The 15,497-nt window shown below is 43.2% G+C and overlaps 1 protein-coding gene across 1 annotated transcript in view; it reads left to right on the top strand.

Annotated features, from left to right (window-relative positions):
• Positions 1–5,127: 5,127 nt before the first annotated feature.
• Positions 5,128–15,497, top strand: part of rxrgb (retinoid X receptor, gamma b) — a 97,977-nt gene continuing 87,607 nt past the window's right edge. The window contains exon 1 of the mRNA XM_052465682.1: positions 5,128–5,437. Coding sequence (XP_052321642.1) covers positions 5,401–5,437 — 37 coding nt within the window. The 5' untranslated portion in view covers positions 5,128–5,400. The remainder of the gene's footprint in view (positions 5,438–15,497) is intronic.

Genomic DNA, 15,497 nt, shown 5'->3' on the forward strand with positions numbered 1-15,497 from the left:
GTAGCAAGTGCCTGCTTGGAATAATCTGTCCTGGGCAACTTGGGACAGGGAAGGCTTAACCTGAGGTGGTCTTCCTGATTACCTCCCTACGCATTGGATCCTCTCTGTTCTATTAGAACAGCTCCAGATAAAGATATTTAACCTCTTTCTTTACTCGATCATTATGTGACAAAGTAACAAGACCATTAAAACATAATCAACCCTGTTGGTAGGTTGATGTAGTCTTGATTGTCTTGTGTTACTAACTGATAATGACATTGAATGGTTGTGGTAGTTGTTTGGAGGCGCATGGTATGATGGGTAGTGGTGTTGGTGTTTTAAACTGACGATAGGTCCAGGTCTAGGAGGTCCCATTGTGGTGATTGTGTTTTAAGCCTCTAGAACCAGACAGGAGATTAACAGGTTACCCTAATGCCAGAAGTCAGAACGGTTAAACGGAACATCTGTGTAAAATCGATTAGGGGATTTGGATACATCCGTTGCTATGGAAACTGCTATGTCTGGGTATGATTCATTTTTCCGTTAGATCATAACTGGTAGGTAAATCTGAAGCACAACATTGTAATTACATTGTAATTTGCATAATTCATAACAGGCCATTAATTTACTATTGTCTTGATAACAGTCCATTCAGACTATCTAATTTAATTCGGGATAAAAAAAAATACACCTGTGCAAATCCTACAGCAATCCTGCATACAGGAATTTTACAGGAAAAATCCCACATGGTTTTTGTGGCCTCTTTCCTGTGAAACAACTTGCAGGGTTTCTGTAGGATTTTGACTGTGAGTTAGTTGCTGGTTTCCGGTAAATCCTTTCTGTTGGTTTACAACAGGATCCAATGCTGTCTAAGTGAACAGAATACAGGTAGTTGTACCTGTACATGATGAGGAGATGAGGTGGGATAAACAGCACTAGCACGCATGAGACTGACGGCTCCTTTACCATCCTGTTACACTCATAGATTGGCGTCTGTTCATCTTCAAAAGTGTTACAAGAATGAGACTCAACACTGTGTCTTTGTTTTAATGTAATGTTTTATTTCACCTTTATTTAACCAGGTAGGCGAGTTGAGAACAAGTTCTCATTTACAATTGCGACCTGGCCAAGATACAGCAAAGCAGTTCGACAGGCACAACACCACAACACACACATGGAGTAAAACAAACATACAGTCAATAATACAGTAGAAACATAAGTCTATATACAGTGTGAGCAAATGAGGTGAGATAAGGGAGGTAAAGGCAAAAAAGGCCATGGTGGCAAAGTAAATACAATATAGCAAGTAAAAAATATATATAAAAAATAAACACTGGAATGGTAGATTTGCAGTGGAAGAATGTGCAAAGTAGAGATAGAAATAATGGGGGTGCAAAGGAGCAAAATGGAGCAACATTTTGAGACCACCAGTTTGTTTGTTTGTTTCATGGATTTGCCATAGACTGTATCAGGTCTGTTCCCCTCTTTTACTCTACACTCATTTGTTGTTCCCAGAGAACCTGTGGAAAGCCAACCATTTCATGTTGCAGAGGCCTAGATCCCCCCCCCCTTACTGGGGCTGGCTATCAGGGATGCTGGTGAAAGACAACAACTTCAAGGAAAGAATATGGAGGTGGAGAGGGAGAAAGAAAGAAAAAGGGAGAGAGGCAGAGAAAGAGGGAGAGAAAGAGCAGATCTGATTCATGTGGGAAGTTAATACTAGCCCAGCTCTATCATCGAGACTCATGAAAAATATTCTCATTCCTGGCATGCTCACCAGAGCACTTTCCCTGCCAACTAACCACACAGGGAAGGAAACAAAATGAGATAAAGAGGACCCCAAGGAGATGGAGAGAGAGAGAGAGAGAGAGAGAGAGAGAGAGAGAGAGAGAGAGAGAGAGAGAGAGAGAGAGAGAGAGAGAGAGAGAGAGAGAGAGAGAGAGAGAGGGTGGTTAGAGAGACAGAGTCCCTGGACCTGGAGAGAGAGAGAGAGAGAGAGAGAGAGAGAGAGAGAGAGAGAGAGAGAGAGAGAGACAGAGTCCCTGGACCTGGAGAGAGAGAGAGAAAGAGAGAGAGAGAGAGAGAGAGAGAGAGAGAGAGAGAGAGAGAGAGAGAGAGAGAGAGAGAGAGAGAGAGAGAGAGAGAGAGAGAGAGAGAGAGAGAGAGAAGTAGACAAGAGCTTGCTTAGTTATAAACAAAAAGAAAGATCAATCCCTACCAAACAGAATCCCGGTCTGCCACATTTAATCTTTTGTGTTTGTGAGATGGATGATGTTCGTTACTGTTGTGTGGCATAGTCTCATCCCAGCAGCCATGAGGAAGGGGAACATTTATCATCTCAAGCCTATATATGGGGAGGGGGGTAGGGGTGTAGGTGGATGGGGAGGGGAGCAGAGGGGTTTGATAAAGCATGATGGAGATGGGTTAATGAGGACAGTAGCAGATGAAGAGAGAACCGTCTCCCATGACTTCCCTTAAACACACTACAAGCACAGCCAGAGAGAGAGAGAGAGAGGGGAAAGAGTGTATTTTTACAGGCATTGACTGTTTTGTGTTCTGTGTTCTGTGTTCTGTATTCGGTGTTCTGTGATGTGTATGTGTGTTTCATTCGAACAGGGTTATTTTTGCTGTGCATGTGTAATGGAGGTCGTCCGGTGAACTAGGCTCATGTGATGAGTAACGTGTGCCTTAGACCTGAAAACTATAAGATCCTCAAGCTGATGCATAGGCTTCAGTTCAGCGGGCTAAAACATTCCTGACTCTAGGTTGGTCAGTGTTGCTCCTTCTCTGTTCTGCTTCTGTCCTCCACTATAAGAGCTGTGCTAGCAGGTGGCCCAGGTCTGTTGTGTTGGGTGAAGGATTAGGCTTTAGGACATTGTTTGGTGGGAATGGTGCTGTGAATACAAAGGGATTAGTCCAAAGGGTTGCTTCATTGACCGTGTGTGTGTGTGTGTGTGTGTGTGTGTGTGTGTGTGTGTGTGTGTGTGTGTGTGTGTGTGTGTGTGTGTGTGTGTGTGTGTGTGTGTGTGTGTGTGTGTGTGTGTGTGTGTGTGTGTGTGTGTGTATATATTTGTGTTTGGGAGGTGGCTTGGAATTTAGGTGATGATGGTAGAGTTCTAGATGGAATGGCAAAATAAAATAATGCATCTGCCAGTAGTCTTAACACCCCACAGCTTCAGTAGTCTAACACCCCACAGCTTCAGTAGTCTAACACCCCACAGCTTCAGTAGTGTAACACCCCACAGCTTCAGTAGTCCAACACCCCACAGCTTCAGTAGTCCAACACCCCACAGCTTCAGTAGTCCAACACCCCACAGCTTCAGTAGTCCAACACCCCACAGCTTCAGTAGTCTAACACCCCACAGCTTCAGTAGTCCAACACCCCACAGATTCTGAAGTCCAACACCCCACAGCTTCAGTAGTCTAACACCCCACAGCTTCAGTAGTCCAACACCCCACAGCTTCAGTAGTCCAACACCACACAGCTTCAGTACTCTAACACCCCACAGCTTCAGTAGTCCAACACCCCACAGCTTCAGTAGTTCAGCACCCCACAGCTTCAGTAATCCAACACCCCACAGCTTCGCCTATCTTTGAGGTAATGTTGACAATAACATTAGGCCTTCTACTCAATTCTGTTGAATATTTGCACAAGCCCCATTCCTTGACTGCCATACAAATGAAATGCAATTTAAGAGATGTGCTAAAAGGCTATTTCCTCATGACCTCAGTCTAGGCAACATGAAAGCATGGTATGGTGTTGTGCTTGTAAATCTTACTTCTGATTTCCTCCCCTCAATTTCCCTCTCCATGTGGTCCATAAAACCATGTGCAACCCTTTAAAAAGAAAACCCCAATACCTTGAACCACATGCAGCCATTAGGAACACACAAAAGAGAGAACTGACAAATAGCCCTTTTAATGCCTCTCTTTGACTTTAATGAATTTATGTAATCTAATGGAGGTGGTGGGGGTGGGGATGAGGAGGGGTAACAAATGAAAAGCCCTGATCAGTGTACAATGACTGGAGAAAAAAATACCATTAATCTTGGCTAGTATCCCCCGGTGCTCGTTGTTACAAGGCCGCGGGTCGAGGTGCTTGTTCCATTAACAGGGCAGCGAAAGGCTCTCTCTGAGTGGTCAGGGGCCGGCGTTGACAGAGCGTCTGCGCGGCCTGCTCCCCCAGTTCAAGATTGTGAATCCCTCAGCGCGGGTTGACTCCCGAGTAACCTTCTGAGGTACCGCGAACTCACCCTCAAATGACCCCAAACTCTGAAGAAAGATCTAGGGGGATTCCAGGGGGTCACGAGACCCGGACCCGCACTTTTCAATAGGTAGACCGCTGAATGTGGAGGGTGCTTTGGGTTGCCGGAGAGAGAGAAATAATTATACATCACTACACAGACAAAAACATCGCACACAGGCGTTCAGATTACACATAGGATACATATGGTCCTTCTGTAGCTCAGTTGGTAGAGCATGGCGCATGACTGTAAGTCGCTTTGGATAAAAGCGTCTGCTAAATGGCATATATTTATTATATTTATACATTACACACATACGCACACATTGACACATTTTTGTTCATTTGAATCAATCCCATTTAATGGAAATGGGCCTAATCATATTCAAAATTAAGCTAAATGTGTGAACATAATTCAGAAAGTGAAAATATTGTAGGCTATTAAAATCGGTAAGCAGCGTATTCACACAATTTATAACGAGGGACTGACTACACGAAACAATATGCCTCTTGGCCCTACAAAATGTCTTAATGATCTTTGCCAGGCTGCAGTTGTAAATGAGAATTTGTTCTCAACTGGCCTACCTGGATAAATAAAGGTGAAAAAATACATTGTTCAAAAAATCTAAATGTAATTACAGAGTAATTACAAAACATAGCCTAAAGGCAAAGATTAGATAAATATATATATATATATATATTGTTGAAATTATGAATAGGCTTTATTTGGTAGGCTATAAAACACACAAATAAAATGTAGCCTAAAATAAAATGAGCGTAGAAGTAGAGCGTCTAGAAAGGCTTTTGGAAATGTGGAAACATCCACCTGATTTCACTTGGCTTAAAAAACCCAAGACTCTGGCTTTTCGAACGCCATATTGGATTTTTTCCCCCCTCGTTACTTTCTGTTTGCGAAAATGATTTGTGTCACATTTGATACATTCTAGGCTGCACCGTTGTTACGCTGCGAGGCAAGAAGTTTCGTCAGGTTCGTGGGCTTAGATATCTCCATGACTGTTGTCATTGGGAGGAGACCTGCTTTTGCCACCCCCTTGCTGGGCCCCGCGTTGACCTGCCCTTGCACAGTTTTCCCGGTTGGGGAGTGTTATTCGCTGGGATGCTGTTGCTGCCTGTGACGGCGCGGCTATAGAGAACGACACAGCGCTAACTCACACATTATGGACAGAAGGCATAATGACCCATATTTACACCCCAGTAAGTATATTTCCTTGCTCTGTTTGAAATACGTTTATCCCTCTATAGTCGTTGTGTAGTTCTGCTATTTGGAGACGGTCCATGGCGTCTTTTTCTCGGAGTGCCAGCGGGCGAGCTAGATGGAGCAGTCCACGGACTCGGCTGGAGATTTCCCTCCGTAGATATTTATTCAATGTTCATGTTTAGTTCGGCCTGCTTAGCACTCGTCCGGCTGTAGTGCCTCTTGACAATGAGGGGCTGCGGCCAATGTAAAAGTCATGGGATTGCGGTTCTCCTGTTCAGACAAGGTCAGAGGTTGGCAGTTTAATTGCGTTTAAATGTATGTAATTTATGATGGTCGTCCGGCATTTCTTGCTAACTGTTTTTGACATAAACACAATTTATTGGTTTACAATGGTGTTTTCCCTATCGTGGGCGATATGTCTAGGCCTAACGATCGAAAGAGTGGGGTTTTTCTGTCCAGGTAGGTCTTCAACAAAACTTTCCCGAGTGGAAAAAAATAATAATCTTATGGAGCTCCCTGGTCAATGTGGAGGCTGGAGGCTGCCCTATTGGAGTTATGGTTCACACATACATACCACTTGTTAGGTTTTTAACAGCATACCACGAACTTATTCAGAAAGGAGAAATTGCACAGAAAACAAGAAGAAGAAAAAACAAACATTTGAGGAGTCTCGGCAGCAAATAGGCCCATAGCTAATAACTCTGTTATTTCTTATGTATTGGTTGTAGTCTAGTCTGCATCCTACTCACGTAATCATAGTGCAAGATGTGTGTAAAAGGCAGTACATGCTGAGGTGAATACTAACATGATGTGAGACTTTTTTGTGATGCTCTCAGTCTGTGATTTGTGCGCAGTTAAGTTGCAAGCCCAGGGCTTCTTTAAGTCCACATAGTGAGTCACACACTACATGCATCATTTATCATGTGATGTTCTCCTTGAATGAAACATTCATTGCCAAGCCACTGCAATAGAGCATGATGTTATTATCATCAACAGTGCTTTGTGACAATGTCGGGAGATCTCGAGTGGTGCAGTGGTCTAAGGCACTCATCACAACAGACCCTGGTTTCGATTCCAGCCAGTATCACAATCGGCCGTGATTGGGAGTCCCATACGGAAGCGCACAATTGACCCAGCGTCGTCCGGATTAGGGGTTGGCCCGGGGTAGGCCGTCATTGTAAATAAACATTTGTTCTTAACTGGCTTCGCCTAGTTAAATAAAGGTTCAATTAAAATAAAATAAATCTAAAACCACATTAAAGGGATTGGAGTCTTTTGAAGTCATTTATCTTTGGGATGTTGTTGCCTGACTAGATATTTCAGCAGCTTGTGTGTGAGTGAAACTGCCATCGCTGTGAATGGTTGTGTCTCCTGGTAATGGGAGACTGTTGTGAAGTGGTGAGCAACCACATGACAGAATATTCCTCAACGGACAATTTGTATCCCCCTCAGACTAGAATCTCACTCAGTTCACTCAGTTGTGTCTTGTTGAAATGGTTATACCCTACAGTGTACTGTAATAACAAGTTCATTGGTCTAATAAGGTGTGATTTTATTCATGTTCCATAACAGACATAAGAGTTATGATATGAAACATTAAATTCTATCTTTTTTTTAATGGTTTATTATTTCGTACTAAACATAAACTGTTGTAGTGACACTGGGTTCTGTGAAGACTGTAAACAGGCCATTCAAGTACAGTAATTCAATTGACACACTGTTCAGGACAACCTACTGTACAGAAAAGCATATTTATTAGCTATAACATAGTGTCGTTTCATAGCCATGGACGATCACATTGACAAAATAAAAAACTGTCCCTTGGAATTTGTAACATGTAATAGAGAATCTGTGTAAAGAGCCGACAGTAGAGATCCTATAGGACGTTATCAATAAAACGTCGCAATACTGTGCGCAGCGTTCGATTTGGAAAGGAGACCCCCAGCTCCCCTTAAAACCATTGACAACTACAAGCCGTTTTTAAGGGATTGTTAAATAAATGTTCTAACTATTTGGTTTTAATATCATCACCTCTTGAAGAGCCTCGTCAGAACTACACATTTCAGATCATTCCACGTTTATCTCTATCATCGGAGTTATACAGGAAGTAACTGAATGCTTTTAATGATCAGTAAACATCAATTGATCGTGTAGTTTCAGATATGTGAGGGTAGCTATATCAATTTGTCATGTAGCTAGTAGGCTTGAGCGGTATCCAGATTGTCCTACTTTCATACCGACCTTCTGCCATACCCTGGATATTCGGTAATACCGGCACTGAACACAAGGGGCGCTGTTTTCAAACCCCACTGATACTCTGTAAAACCGAAGGTGCCAATGCTTTGCATGGAAAAATCTGAAATTTGTAGTTCTGACAAGGCTCTTCGAGAAAATAGATGTATAGCGGTTTGGAAATAATAATAATAATAATAATATATATTTTATAAGGCGCTTATACCAATTTTCTGTATACCGGTAAATAGCCTCTAAAATATATGTAAACAGACCATAAATGTCTAAATTATTTTTCTTGGAAAGCTGTGAATGCTGTTATATGATACAATATCAGTATTTGTTGCATTCACAACTTGTCTGAGTCCTGTCAACAACTGATTTCAGCCAGTGTCTGGCTGTGGATTGACTGCATTGGTTGAACGGAAGGTTGGCATATCGTCAGTTTATTAAAAACCTGTATAGAATAATTCCTCTAAAGGTGGCTAGCTAACAAACATACAGTACAGGAACATTCTTCAAGTTCATTATCTCACACAGCAATGGCAAATCATGGTTGACCAATTCCCTGACCAAAATAGCTGACCTTTATCACATCTATAAGAAGATTCATGTCCATTCTAGCATTCCAATTCCTAATTCTATGAATCAAATCAGGGAGAGGTCGGACTCAGCAGCACATCATAGTTTAATAAAGTTTGGAGAACTTCTATGGATTATGCCAAGTTATAAATGTTCTTGCTTTTTGGCATTTCTGTGGTTTCCCATCAGTCTGGGGGTTCACAGACGTGCAGGCATTCACTCTGCTGCTGCTGTTCAGGGAACGATATGCACAGAACTCGCAGATCTGTGGAAGTCCTGGAGATAAAGACAGTCAACGGAGATAGGGTGGAAAATAAGTTTTGGAATGGGAAAGAAAGAGTCAGAGAGAAGAGGGAGAAAAGAGAGATAAGAGAGAGAGATAAGAGAGAGTGAGAAAGAGAGGGAAGTGAGAGAGAAGAGAGAGAGAGAAGAGAGAGTGAGAAAGAGAGAGAAGAGAGAGAGATAAGAGAGAGTGAGAAAGAGAGAGGGAAGTGAGAGAGAAGAGAGAGAGTGAGAAAGAGAGAGGGAAGTGAGAGAGAAGAGAGAGAAAGAGAGAGTGAGAAAGAGAGAGAAGAGAGAGAAAGAAGAGAGAGGGAAGCAAGAGAGAAGAGAGAGAGAAAAGGGGAGAGGGAAGAGAGAGAAAGAGAGAGAGAGAAGAGAGTGAGAAAGAGAGAGGAGAGAGAGGGGTCCCACCAGGACTGGTTGACAGTAGCACTCTGAACTCTTGTTTAACTGCTGCCAAGGGTCAATGATCCTCCAGTTTTCTGTTTGAGTAACCAAATCAAATTGTATTTGTCACATGCGCCGAATACAACAATACCTTGCAATTAAATAACAATAGCGTAGAAAGGGGGGGGGGGCAATGCAGATATCCTGGGTAGCCATTTGATTTGCTGTTCAGGAGTCTTATGGCTTGGGGGTAGAAGCTCTTTAGAAGCCTCATGGACCTAGGCTTGGTGCTTCGCTTGCCGTGCGGTAGCATAATAGAGAACAGTCTATGACTGGGGTGGCTGGAGTCTTTTACAATTCTTAGGGCCTTCCTCTGACACCGCCTGGTATAGAGGTGCTGGATGGCTGGAAGCTTGGCCCCGGTGATGTACTGGGCCGTACGCACTACCCTCTGGAGGCCGAGCAGTTGCCATACCAGGCAGTGATGCAACCCGTCACAATGCTCTCGATGGTGCAGCTGAAAAATCTTTTGAGGATCTGAGGACCCTTGCCAAATCTTTTCAGTCTCCTGGAGGGGAATAGGTTTTGTCGTGCCCTCTTCACGACTGTCTTGGTGTGCTTTGAACATGTTAGTTTGTTGGAGATGTGGATGCCAAGGAACTTGAAGCTCTCAACCTGCTCCTTTACAGCCTCGTCGATGAGAATGGGGGCGTGCTCGGTTCTCCTTTTCCTATAGTCCACAATCATCTCGTTTTCTTGATCACGTTGAGTGAGAGGTTGTTGTCCTGACACCACACGGTCAGGCCTCTGACCTCCTCCCTATAGGCTGTCTCATCGTCGGTAATCAGTGTTGACTGTTGTGTCATCTGCAAATATAATGATGGTGTTGGAGTCGTGCCTGGCCGTGCTGTCATGAGTGAACAGGGAGTACAGGAGGGGACAGAGCACGCACCCCTGATGGGCCCCTGTTTTGAGGATCAGCGTGGTGGATGTGTTTTTACCTAGCTCACCACCTGGGGGCGGCCCGTCACGAAGTCCAGGTTCCAGTTGCAGACGGAGGTGTTTCGTCCCAGGGGCCTTAGCTTAGTGATGAGCGTTGAGGGTACTATGGTGTTGAACGCTGAGCTGTAGTCAATGAATAGCGTTCTCATATAGGTGTTCTTTTTGTCCAGGTGGGAAAGGGCAGTGTGGAGTGCAATAGAGATTGCATCATCTGTGGATTTGTTGGTGCGGTGTGCAAATTGGAGTGGGTCTAGGGTTTCTGGGATAATGGTGTTGTGAGCCATGACCAGCCTTTCAAAGCATTTCATTTTTTCATTGCATTGTTCTTGGGCACAGGGACTTTGGTGGTCTTCTTGAAACATGTTTGTATTACAGACTTAGACAGGGAGAGGTTGAAAATGTCAGTGAAGACATTTGCCACTTTGTCAGCGCATGCTCGGAGTACACATCCTGGTAATCCGGCCTTGTTGACATGTTTAAAGGTCTTACTCACATCGGCTACGGAGAGCGTGATCACACAGTCGCCCGGAACAGCTGATGCTCTCATGCATGTTGCAGTGTTACTTACCTCAAAGCGAGCATAGAAGTTATTTAGCTCGTCTGGTAGGCTGTGCTTCCGTTTGTAGTCTGTAATAGTTTACAAGCCTTGCCACATCCGGCAAGTGTCAGAGCCAGTGTTGTACGATTCGATCTTAGTCCTGTATTGACGCTTTGCCTGTTTGATGGTTCGTCTGAGGGCATAGCGGGATTTCTTAGAAGCTTCCGGGTTAGATTCCCTCTCCTTGAAACCGGCGGCTCTACCCTTTAGCTCAGTGCAAATGTTCTCTGTAATCCATGGCTTCTGGTTGGGGTATGTACGTACAGTCACAGTGGGGACAACGTTAACTTATTGATAAAGCCAGTGACTGATGTGATGTACTCCTCAATGCCATCGGAGGAATATTCCAGTCTGTGCTGTGAAACAGTCTTGTAGTTTAGCATCTGCTTCATCTTTTTATAGACAGAGTCACTGGTGTTCACTGCTTAAATTTTTCCTTGTAAGCAGGAATCAGGAGGATATAATTATGGTCAGATTTGCCAAATGGAGGGTGAGGGAGAGGTTTGTATGCTTTTCTGTGTGTGAAGTAAAGGTGGTCCAGAGTTTTTTTCCCTTCTGGTTGCACATTTAACATGCTGATCGAAATGAGGTAAAACTGATTTAAGTTTCCCTGCATTAAAGTCCCCGGCCACTAGGAGCGCCTCTGGATGAGCATTCTCCTGTTTGCATATGGCGGTATACAGCTCATTGTGTGAGGTTTTAGTGCCAGCGTCTGTCTGTGGTTGTATGTAGACAGCTACGAAAAATACAGATGAACATTCTCTAGGAAGATAGTGTGGTCTAAAACTTATCATGAGGTACTCTACCTAAGGCGAGAAAAGCCTCGAGACTTCCTTAGATATCGTGCACCAGCTGTTGTTTACATATATGCATAGGCCACCGCCCCATGTCTTACCCAGAGGCTGCTGTTCTGCCCTGCCGATAGAGTGTATAACCTGCCACCTGTATGTTCTTAATGTCGTCGTTCAGCCACGACTCGGTGAAACATAAGATATTACAGATTTAATGTCCCGTTGGTAGGATATACGTGCTTTCAGTTCAACCCATTTATTTTCCAGCGATTGAATATTAGCTAGCAGGACGGAAGGCAAAGACAGATTAGCAATTTGTCGCCTGATGCTCACGAGGCACCCCAATATTTTTCCGCAAAATCTCTGTTTCCTTCTCCAGGGAATTACGGGGATCGGTAATGGTTCGGTGTCTGTAGTATATCCCTCCCCTCTGACTCATTGAAGAGAAACTCTTCTTCTAATCTTAGATGAATAATCGCAGTTCTGATGTCCAGAAGCTCTTTTCATTAGCAGCAACATTATGTACAAAACAAGTTACAAACAACGCAAAAAAACTAACAAAATAACTTGGCTGGTTAAGAGCCAATAAGACGTTAGCCATCCCCTCCGACGTCATCATGGATACCCACTCTACATGTACTCACTCACTCACTCACTCACTCACTCACTCACTCACTCACTCACTCACTCACTCACTCACTCACTCACTCACTCACTCACACTCCAATAGGCTTTTACCAGGCTCCATAGTGCACATCTATTGTGTGCCGTCTGCTAATACATATGACAGTTTTGAACTGCAGTTGGTATGAAATGGCAGAATCCTTGTGCAAATATGTCTTTGTCGACACACCCACACCTGTATGGCTTGGTATTACCGGGGGGGTCAATAGAGGGAGAGTCAACTTGGGAGTTTGTTATTCACAGGCTGGGTTGGTTTCATATTTAAATAGGCCCTCGCATTCATATGCTTCGTCACATGCCCATTTTGGCACATTGTCTTTTCTGCTATACAGTGCTTGGATGTCTTGACACTTTTACAAGAGCCAGGACGATACCAGTATCGCGATACTCCTTACTATTGTGTCAAGGATACAAAACATGAAGCAGATTTAACTTCTTTAGGAAAACAGCCCTTATGCTGGAAACAATCATCATTATGTTGCCCAGCAACAGCCCCAAAACATCACTACTCATTCTGAGTCACATTTATTTATTTTCCAAACTACAATATGGTACATACTAGAGGTCGATTTATTTAGGGCCGATTTCAAGTTTTCATAACAACCGGAAATCTGTATTTTTGGGCGCCGATTTGCCAATTTTTATATATATATATATATATGGACATCAGAACTGCGATATATATACACAGTGGGGCAAAAAAGTATTTAGTCAGCCACCAATTGTGCAAGTTCTCCCACTTAAAAAGATGAGAGAGACTCGGTGAAACATAAGATATTACAGATTTAATGTCCCGTTGGTAGGATATACGTGCTTTCAGTTCAACCCATTTATTTTCCAGCGATTGAATATTAGCTAGCAGGACGGAAGGCAAAGACAGATTAGCAATTTATTTAGGGCCGATTTCAAGTTTTCATAACAACCGGAAATCTGTATTTTTGGGCGCCGATTTGCCAATTTCTTATATATATATATATATAGACATCAGAACTGCGATATATATACACAGTGGGGCAAAAAAGTATTTAGTCAGCCACCAATTGTGCAAGTTCTCCCACTTAAAAAGATGAGAGAGGCCTGTAATTTTCATCATAGGTACACTTCAACTATGACTGACAAAATTTTGAAAAAAAATCCAGAAAATCACATTGTAGGATTTGTAATGAATTTATTTGCAAATTATGGTGGAAAATAAGTATTTGGTTACCTACAAACAAGCACGATTTCTGGCTCTCACAGACCTGTAACTTCTTTAAGAGGCTCCTCTGTTCTCCACTCGTTACCTGTATTAATGGCACCTGTTTGAAGTTGTTATCAGTATAAAAGACACATGTCCACAACCTCAAACAGTCACACTCCAAACTCCACTATGGCCAAGACCAAAGAGCTGTCAAAGGACACCAGAAACAAAATTGAATTGTAGACCTGCACCAGGCTGGGAAGACTGAATCTGCAATAGGTAAGCAGCTTGGTTTGAAGAAATCAACTGTGGGAGCAAGTATTAGGAAATGGAAGACATACAAGACCACTGATAATCTCCCTCGATCTGGGGCTCCACGCAAGATCTCACCCGTGGGGTCAAAATGATCACAAGAACGGTGAGCAAAAATCCCAGAACCACACGGGGGGACCTAGTGAATGACCTGCAGAGAGCTGGGAGCAAAGTAACAAAGCCTACCATCAGTAACACACTACGCCGCCAGGGACTCAAATCCTGCAGTGCCAGACGTGTCCCTCTGCTTAAGCCAGTACATGTCCAGGCCCGTCTGAAGTTTGCTAGAGAGCTTTTGATGATCCAGAAGAAGATTGGGAGAATGTCATATGGTCAGATGAAACCAAAATAGAAATTTTGGGTAAAAACTCATCTCGTCGTGTTTGGAGGACAAAGAATGCTGAGTTGCATCCAAAGAACACCATACCTACTGTGAAGCATAGGGGTAGAAACATCATGCTTTGGGGCTGTTTTTATGCAAAGGGACCAGGACGACTGATCCGTGTAAAGGAAAGAATGAATGTGGCCATGTATCGTGAGATTTTGAGTGAAAACCTCCTTCCATCAGCAAGGGCATTGAAGATGAAACGTGGCTGGGTCTTTCAGCATGACAATGATCCCAAACACACCGCCCGGGCAACAAAGGAGTGGCTTCGTAAGAAGCATTTCAAGGTCCTGGAGTGGCCTAGCCAGTCTCCAGATCTCAACCCCATAGAAAATCTTTGGAGGGAGTTGAAAGTCTGTGTTGCCCAGCAACAGCCCCAAAACATCACTGCTCTAGAGGAGATCTGCATGGAGGAATGGACCAAAATACCAGCAACAGTGTGTGAAAACCTTGTGAAGACTTAAAGAAAACGTTTGACCTCTGTCATTGCCAACAAAGGGTATATAACAAAGTTTGAGATAAACTTTTGTTATTGACCAAATACTTATTTTCCACCATAATTTGAAAATAAATTCATAAAAAAATCCTACAATGTGATTCTGGATTTCTTTTCCTCATTTTGTCTGTCATAGTTGATGTGTACCTTTGATGAAAATTACAGGCCTCTCATATTTTTAAGTGGGAGAACTTGCACAATTGGTGGCTGACTAAATACTTGTTTGCTCCACTGCATATATATATATATATATATATATTATACCTTTATTTAACTAGGCAAGTCAGTTAAGAACACTTTCTTATTTTCAATGACGGCCCAGGAACAGTGGGTTAACTGCCTTGTTCAGGGGCAGAACGACAGATTTTCACCTTGTCAGCTCGGGGGATCCAATCTTGCAACCTTACAGTTAACTACAGTTAATAACGACCTGCCTCTCTCTCTCGTTGCACTCCACAAGGAGACTTCCTGTTACACGAATGCAGTAAGCCAAGGTAAGTTGCTAGCTAGCATTAAACTTATCTTATAATAAACAATCAATCATAATCACTAGTTAACTACACACGGTTGATGATATTACTAGATATTATCTAGCGTGTCCTGCGTTGCATATAATCTGACTGAGCATACAAGCATACAAGTATCTAAGTGTCTGACTGAGCGGCGGTAGGCAGAAGCAGGCGAGTAAACATGAATTCAAACAGCACTTTAGTGCGTTTAGCCAGCAGCTCTTTGTTGTGCGTCAAGCATTGCGCTGTTTATGACTTCAAGCCTATCAACTCCCATGATGAGGCTGGTGTAACTGAAGTGAAATGGCTAGCTAGTTAGCTCGCTAATAGCGTCTCAAACGTCACTCGCTCTAATCCTTCTAGTAGTTGTTCACCTTGCTCTGCATGGGTAACGCTGCTTCGATGGTGGCTGTTGTCGTTGTGTTGCTGGTTCGAGCCCAGGGTGTAACGGTTTTCTTCCTGGGAAGGAGAGGAGGACCAAAATGCAGCGTGGTTATGGTTGAACATCTTTAATAAAGATGATAACGTGAACAATATACATATATATACACGGAAGCTATACACGGAAGCTATACTGTTACACTGGCAATACCAAAGTGCCTATAAGAACATCTAA

Source organism: Oncorhynchus keta, chromosome 1 (assembly GCF_023373465.1).
Source record: "Oncorhynchus keta strain PuntledgeMale-10-30-2019 chromosome 1, Oket_V2, whole genome shotgun sequence".
Lineage (NCBI taxonomy): Eukaryota > Metazoa > Chordata > Actinopteri > Salmoniformes > Salmonidae > Oncorhynchus > Oncorhynchus keta.